The 8,627-nt window shown below is 38.3% G+C and overlaps 1 protein-coding gene across 1 annotated transcript in view; it reads left to right on the forward strand.

Annotated features, from left to right (window-relative positions):
• The window catches only part of LOC106867824 (cholinephosphotransferase 1), a 58,866-nt gene that overhangs the window by 48,820 nt on the left and 1,419 nt on the right, over nt 1-8,627 (forward strand). Inside the window, exons 4-7 of the mRNA XM_014912849.2 lie at nt 1,411-1,495; nt 3,554-3,688; nt 4,438-4,596; nt 6,815-6,940. Of these exons, the coding sequence (XP_014768335.1) occupies nt 1,411-1,495; nt 3,554-3,688; nt 4,438-4,596; nt 6,815-6,940 (505 nt within the window). The remainder of the gene's footprint in view (nt 1-1,410; nt 1,496-3,553; nt 3,689-4,437; nt 4,597-6,814; nt 6,941-8,627) is intronic.

The following is an 8,627-nucleotide window of genomic DNA, read 5'->3' on the forward strand; positions in this document are numbered from 1 at the left end:
ATAGTTGTATAAGATGGACAATAAATGGAGAGAATCTTCAGCGAAAAGAAAATATTGGGCTGCATACGCTCCGTGATATACAGTTTCAATTTATGTGTATATACACACCCACACACGCACACAGACCCCCTCCTTTCTCACTATCACACTTAAGAGACATCGAGTAAATGTCAACAATAGTTTTCCTGAGACAGAGGACTTGGGGTTAATCCTCAGTTTTAAACTTCCAAGGATATGTAAACAGTTATAAACTCCCTCCGCCCTCCGTTTTCAAACACTTCAATGCAATAGAAACAATGAAATACCCTACCTTACCAATTGACTATATTGAGGTCATCAAAAGATATTTTTAATAAACGCTCAGTACAAAACAATCTTTTATTTTCTATTATTTAGATCTGAGGATTAACCTGAGTGTTGTGTTGTATTTGTTAACAAATCTGTCAACTAGAAATAGTAAAGCTGTATTAACTACTGGTCTATATTTTGACTAAGGATTTTATTAAAAAGTTTGCCGAACTGTTTTAGCTTTCCATTCAAGTGAACATAATTTTATCTGCTTCTCAGTGAAATCACTCCAAACTACTTACTTTCCCTCTTAATGAACTGTGTATTAGTCAAATTGTTTTTAAGCAAACAGAAGCGAAATAAAGTATGTACTTCAATAGATGTCAGTTTATAGGTTTTGGTTGTAGTTATGGGTATTGTAAGGTGTGTAAACTGCTAAGTTATCATCATCGTCGTTTAACATCTACTTTCCATGCTGGCATGGGTTGGACGATTTGACTGAGGACTGGCAAGCCAGAAGGCTGCACCAGGCTCCAATCTGATCTGGCAGAGTTTCTACAGCTGGATGCCCTTCCTTACGCCAACCACTCCAAGAGTGTAGTGGGTGCTTTTACGTGCCACCAGCATGAGGGCCAGTCACACGGTACTGGCAATGGCCACGCTCAAAAAGGTGTTTTTTACGTGCCACCTGCACAGGAGCCAGTCCAGCGGCACTGGCAACGACCTGGAGACGTAAACACACCAACACCAGTTTTCAAGTTGTGGTGGTATTGGTGGGGGGACAAACAAAGATATATACACACACATATACAACAGGCTTCTTTCAGTTTCCATCTATCAAATCTAGGATATACTAAAATATACTTGCCCAAGGTGCTATGCAATGAAACTGAACCCGGAACCATGTGGTTGGGTTGCAAACTTCTTACCCCACTGCCACACCTGTGTCTTTGTCCCCTTTTAGTATTATATATGGAGATTGTTCGTTTGATCTCTTTTAATGTAATTTATCTCTATATTTAGTAATTAGTCGTATAATATATACTTCGTTATATAATTAGTCATGCAAGAGCTGATCACTTGGTCATTTGTTATTTTAATTTTGTTTTTCATGTTTTCCAGGATAGATGTTACCGAGGGTCAATTAATTGTCATGGCTGTATATCTATTTAACGCATTTGTAGGAACAGATTTCTGGCGATTACAGGTTTGGAGCGTTTATTTTTTATTTATTTTTCTCATTTCTTCATTTTCTGGCACATTTATACAATAAACAAAAGTTAATGTCCCATTATTTTCCCTCTACTTATATTCATCATCATCATTGTTATTTAACGTCCACCTTCCATATTGTCATGGGTGGGACTGTTTGACAGGAGCCAGCCATGCAGAAGCCAGCACCAGACTTCTAGACTTCTGTGTCTGTTTTGGCAGGGTTTTTACAGCTGGACCCCCTTCCTAACACTGATCACTCAGCAGAGTGGACTTAGTGATTCTTATGCACAAGCACAGGCGAGGTCAGTTTTGGCAAGGTTTTTACAGCTGGATGTCCTTCCAAACACCAGCCACTTCATAGTGTTGACTGGATGCTTTTTAAGTGGCACCTACACTGACAGGGTTACCAAGTACTTGCAAGACGAAAACAGAAATCTTTTGAGAGGGGAGGGGGCATTGGAGGAAGTTATCTTGTATCGAATGATGAAAGGTTATAGTGAGAGAGAGAGACAGAAACAGGTGTCTTGCTGTAAAAGAAGTACAAGGTTGCCCAGCCAGGGAGAGAGAGAGAGAGAGAGAGAGGTCAGGAATGAAGACAGAAACAGATGTTCTCCCACAAAGGAGATACATAGTTACCCAACCTGAGGGAAGAGCAGGAAGAGGAGAGAGAGTTGTGGGAGACAGCAGGATAGAAATGGTGGCAAAATGCTGGGTACACTCACAAGGGGGGGACAGGGATCAGAATATAAATGGGATGGTTGAGTAAAGGAAGAGAGTGATATAGAGGGTGGCAAGTGCCAGGGGATACCCTGGAGGTTCGAACGTAATATCATTATGTATCAAAAAAGATGTAAAGATATTACATATGAAATAGATTTTTTATCTGTCACTTGTTTGTCATTAGATTGTGACCATACTGGAGCACTGCAGGGAGTATTGTTAGCCGAATGGATCAACCCCAGTACTTATTTCCTCTTTTTAAGCCTGGTTCTTATTCTATCAGTCTCTTTTGCTGAAGTACTAAGTTACAGGGACATAAACACACCACCACCACCACTCATCAAGTGGTTGTGGTAGTGGTGAGAACAAGCAAACGTGTGCATGGTGAGTTTCTTTCAGTTCCCATCTACCAAATCTAATCCCTAATCTTTTGTTTGCCTGGGGCTGCAGTAGAAGACCCTTGCACATGGTGCCACAGATCAGACTAAACCCAATATAATTTAAAATTGAAATATCACATTTCTAAATCTCTCAGAGAAGGTTATGCAGTAGCAGCATGAGAAATTCTATAGGTTTCCAACAGCTGTTTAACAGCGACATCTAGCAAGGCCAAGCCATTCCAAACTGATGAAGGGCAATTACCCTGAAACTAGTCACTGAATGCTGGCTTTGTTGGGCGGAGGTGCTTATCTCCCCTGTTTGAAAACTTAAGGACACAGAATGCTTGTGTCACGTAACCAACTAGAAACGGTTTCTTGGGGCTAAATAACAGTAACATTCTTCCCTTTCCTGGGACTGCCACATTAAGTTGGCAACAAGCCATCATTTTAATTTAAAATTGTTTTGATTAAATTTTTTTTCTGTTTCCTTCAAACAGAAATGTTGCTTCTCAAAATCGAATCCAACAATTGAAAATTCTTAATGTCAAAATTGTTCTTAGCACAAATCTTTGACTGGAAGGGAAAATGGGATCCCATCCTGCTTTGAAATTTAAATTATATTTTGTCTCCTGGGCTGTTTCAGGATTTTTTTTTTTTTTTTGCATTTTGGAATTTGCAATCTAATTCACTGTTTGCTTGATGTTTTTCCATTTATCAATTTACCCCATACACCAAGAGAGTTAAAGAATGTTTATTCTTGATATTGGTGTTGGTTCTACAATGCACAGCATATTTTCCTGATTAAAAAAATGACTTTGTCTGGCAACTGGAAAAAGCTATCAGTAAAACCTGCAAGATAGTATTCATTATACGTGTTTTAATTAGCATAAAAAAATATTATTTAAAAGCAAGTGTCAGCTGATTCCTATTTCAAAATTCTTTTATTTCAGGTACCTGGTTTAGGCACAAGTTTCCAGCTAATTCCTGTTTATTTTGGAATATTTGCTGCTGTTTTACAATGCATTCAAAATTTCTCTGTGATAATCATAAAAGGAGGTGTTGGCAAAAACCGGTCAACTGTTGCTGTGAGTAATAAGGAAGTCTGCTTCCAAATTTTGATTTAAAATTTTCTTTTACTTTTATCCTTAATTCCAGTAATTAAATCATTAAATATCTGAGATGAGTTATTATAAAGATTATGGTTTTCTTCCTAATAAGAATTATGTATCTCACATACAATAAAATGCAATGCATTTCACACTGTGGTCATGCTAGTAGAAGGCAACTAAAACAATAGATGGAGTGGAAGTCAATGGAATGGCACCACTCTACGTCACCACCACCAAAAAAGTTCAAGACACAAAAGTCAGCTGGAAGAATCATGGCTGCACCAGATTCTATTGTCTGTTTTGGCATGGTTTTTATGGCTGGGTTGCCCTTCCTAATGCCAACCACTCCATTGAGTGTATTGGGTGCTTTTAATATGATACCAGCACCAACGGTCACCAAGCAATTTGCAAGACAAAACACCTCGGCTGGGAGGGGGAGCTTTGTGCCAGTTGAGAGATTAAGGGTATAGAGGGACAAGGATAGGTGTCTTGCAGTTGAGTAGCCCTGCTGGAAAAGAAAGGAGACCAAGTTAGTAAGAGCAATAGTGAGAGAGAGAGGGTAGCAAAGATGTGTTGAGACATGCTCTCGAGGGCCAGGAGGTGTGGTGAGAATAAGCAGCAGTTATTATATTTGGTTCAGAAAATTATTGATTTTATTATATATTCTATTTTGTATTGTATTTTTATTTAATTATCTAATTTTATCTCTATTTTCTGTTTTTCAGGGCACAAGCACAATATTTCCCATTTTGCCAATTTCCATAATAATGTGCCTGGCATTTGTAATATATCACAAATCTCCTACACACATATACATGAACCATCCATGCTTGTATGTGATCAGCTTTGGCATGGCATCAGCAAAAATAACAAACAAACTAGTGGTAAGCAGATTATTTGAGCTTCTAACTTAATTATTTTTTGTTGTAGCTGAGTCGTTGTTATTAACATAAGGTGAGACCCTGGTTGAGAAGATCTAGCTACAAAAGGTGTTCTAGCTGTGACCATTCCGTTATCATCATTTAACGTCCATTCTCCGTGCTGACTTGAGTTCAGCAGATTCACCGGGCTGGCACGCTGGAAGGCTGCACCAGATTCCAGTCTGACTTGGCAGGGTTTTCTATGGCTGGATGCCCTTCCTAACGCCAACCACTCCGTAAGTGTATGGGGTGCATTTACATGCCACCAGCACATAGCCAACAAACTCTGCTTCCATAAATCACAAAGGTTAAAATTTCTACATATTAATCAAAGTGCTTATAGAACAATGAACCCCGAGAGAGAAACATAGAGACAAACAACCTTTATACCTACCTACATTCTCTTATGAACATGAGAGCACAAGAAAAACAAGTTTCCATACAAACAACACCATGACAAGCCAGACTAATGACCTTCACCTTCCAAACACAAACAGGAAATACTTTCAATAACAACAAGTCAAGAAACTGACCAGCTAAAACACACCACTTGTTTAAATGTTTTTGTGAACTTTTAAGTAATTCCATTGAAAAAAAAGATGACACACCCAATTACGAAGTTTTTGAACACTGGTCTTTGTACCTTACACCATTACATTGCCAAAGCAAAGAATCAAATCCAGTGAAACTACTGGCACATCCTAGACCTGCCTATGTCCTCTTTTTGAACCACTTAAAGCCAATCCCATGACCTGAAGGGGACACACCTGAATATACATGCCTGCTTACAAAGTTCTACATACATGAATAAATTCTAAACAATAACTTAACCCCAAATTTAATCAATAAAAATTTCTTCAAAACGCCTTTCCATAACAACCAACTCTATAACCTAATTACCACTCCACTTGAATTTACACGCCCAAGGAAAATTTTAACTCAACAGAGACTATAAAAAGCCAAGATTAATTTCAATGCATCGCAGTCCAACAGTGGCTTAGCTGAATAAAGACTTTGTTGAATAAAGACTTAGCTGAATAAAACTTTGAAGTCACTGTCAATAATATTCTTGTTTAAGAATAATAAATTTGTACTCTACAAAAGTATAGAGTAAGCCATCAGATTAATGTGAAATTGTTTGTATTATAACTGAACATAAAAACAAGCATTAATATCTATTCATCCATCCATCCTTCCATCCATGTTTTGATCTAAATATCTGTCTATCAATCTCTTGACCTTTTTCTTTTTTTTTTTCTTAGAGCAGTCGCTCATTACAAGGTCGTTAGACCACTGAAAACATAAGAGCTAGTAGAATAAAATGGACACTGGATAGAAGTCAATAGTTGACGATGTACATTAAACTTAAAAGACTGGAGGAGGCCATATTGAAGAGGGAAACAAGACTGTGGAAGGGAATTCCAAAGTTCAGAGGTGCGAGGGAAGAAACTGGTACTGTAAAGCGGAGAGCTGGCAGAGTGGTTAGCATGCCGGGCGATAATGCTTAGCAGTATTTCATCTGCCGTTATGTTCTGAGTTCAAATTCCGCCAAGGTCAACTTTGCCTTTTATCCTTTCGGGGTCGATAAATTAAGTGCCAGTTTCGCACTGGGGTCGATGTAATTGACTTAACCCCTTTGTCTGCCCTTGTTTGTCCCCTCTATGTTTAGCCCCTTGTGGGCAGTAAAGAAATAAGAAACTGGTATTGTAAAGGACTTTACAACACTGGGGAGGTTGCACAGTATACTGATGAGAACTGGATGCAAGTCTGGTTGATTGCTGATAAGTTTTTAAAAAAGGAAGAACCAGAGAAGAGAGCTCAGCTGAACAATGTCCATGGAAATACTCATAGAAAAGAGACAAGGAAGCCACAGGACGATGTGTCTCATCTATTTAGGCTACCTATCTACTTGTACATAAATTTCTATATCCATAAACCTCTTATATATCCTTAAACTTATAAGACCATTATGTCTATGAATCTATTACAGAAAATTAACCCCCCCCTTCTACCCCCCCTTTACCTTCTTTGTACTTTGCTGCATTTTATTGTCTTCCATCTTGTTTTGCTTTATTCTCTTTCGTCTTCCACCTTTACCTTTCCTGACCTCTCCTACCAATGTTGTTATCCTCTTATCTTCACATGACGATGTATTTAATGTGAAAGCATTCTCTCTTTCCAGATTGCACATATGACGCGCAGTGAGATGGATTTGCTTGACTACACGTTGCTAGGGCCACTCTTTGTCTGCCTCAACCAATATTTTGACTGTAAACTAAATGAAGTCTTCGTACTATGGATATTTTGTGTAAGTATTAGTTTGCCATCAAATGCTTTGGAATCACAGCTGTGATGGCACACATTTGGAGAATGTGGTTTTATGTCCTTTCTTTTTTGTTTTTTCTGCACTTAATTGTTAGCAGTCAGGACACTACATCCTTCAAAATTTCCATGCTTTCTGAAATTTGTAATTAGTACACACCTGAAGTTACCTCCATCTTCTTTTTATTATCTCTGCTTTAGTAAGACAGAGGTATTGTTTTCAGTTGTGTTTGTTTGTAGACAAGATATCTCAAGAACCGCTGGATAGATTCGGATAAAACTTTCAGGGATGTTTGGCCTCGTAACTGGCGCAAATTGGTCAGATTTTGGGATCGATCCGATAACGGAAAAGGATTCTAGATTATTTGTTATATTTACTTTACATGAAGTATTACGATCTTACATTGACTTTCAAGTCTTTCTCTGTTTATCTCCCTTGAAAGCATGCTCATGGTTTCCATGTAAGTTATGGCAGCATTGCTGCTTCCAAAGTTTTATTTTAGTTTCTCTATTATTAATTTTACTCGCATCTCTATCTTAGTAGAAACTGATGGATAAAGAGATCAAACTACATAAACAAACGGCAGCAAAACCATTCAGAAATTAAATAACACTAACATATTCAGTCACAGTAATAAATTTAATTTATCCTTGACAATTCTTCGTTTTACCAATTTTGAATATATCACTCCTGTTTAAAACTTCTTACCCACTTGACAATTGCATTTCTAGCTCTGCCTTGAAGGAAGCTTTATTTCTTGGACTCATGATGTTGTTAAACCTCCGTTAACAGCACCATATGCAAGTCCTTTCCATTTTCTTTCATGCATGGATAAATCTTTAACTATAGACCTTGATAGTTGTAAAGACACTATATCAGTGGATAGACTAAAAAAAGGCCTTCATAGAGAAAACTGTCCCTGTTCCCACTGCAGACGACACACACAGCATTACAAACATGGCCTGCACATTCACATTCCACGACTACCATTGGGATCGATCAGGTACCGGACAAGGAATCTGGATTATTTTTCTGTTTTTTCTTTACTTAATTTTTGAGAGTAGTCAAATTCATTTTTAGTATTCTCATTTATTTCAGATATTCTCATTTTAAAAATCGTCTCTGGCAAATCATTGCGAGGATGTTGGTGTTGCCTTGGCAGAGGTTTGCGCTCTCTGAGTGCTCTTGTTTAAAACGACTCCTTCACTGTTCACGTCCTGTGCATTATTCTATGTACGGTCGGTGCACTTTTGGCTACTTTCTCTGATGAGTTGTAGTGCACCTGAGCACTGCAAAGAATAAGTTCTTTATTATCATTATATGAGTGGTCTATTTTGTCAGCTTGATAGACTGAGACCAGCATCCATGTACCACGACCAGTAAAATACTATTACCTGAATTATATATTGTTTATAAATACTAATCACAGGAGTGGCTGTGGGGTAAGTAGCTTGCTTACCAACCACATGGTTCCAGGTTCAATCCCATACGTGACACCTTGGGCAAGTGTCATCTACTATAGCCTCAGGCCGACCAAAGCCTTGTCAGTGGATTTGGTAGATAGAAACTGAAAGAAGCCTGTCATATATATGTGTGTGTGTGTTTGTGTGTCTGTGTTTGTCCCCCCACCATCGCTTGACAACTGATGTTGGTGTGTTTACGTCCCCATAAC

This window comes from Octopus bimaculoides, chromosome 5 (genome assembly GCF_001194135.2).
Source record: "Octopus bimaculoides isolate UCB-OBI-ISO-001 chromosome 5, ASM119413v2, whole genome shotgun sequence".
NCBI lineage: Eukaryota > Metazoa > Mollusca > Cephalopoda > Octopoda > Octopodidae > Octopus > Octopus bimaculoides.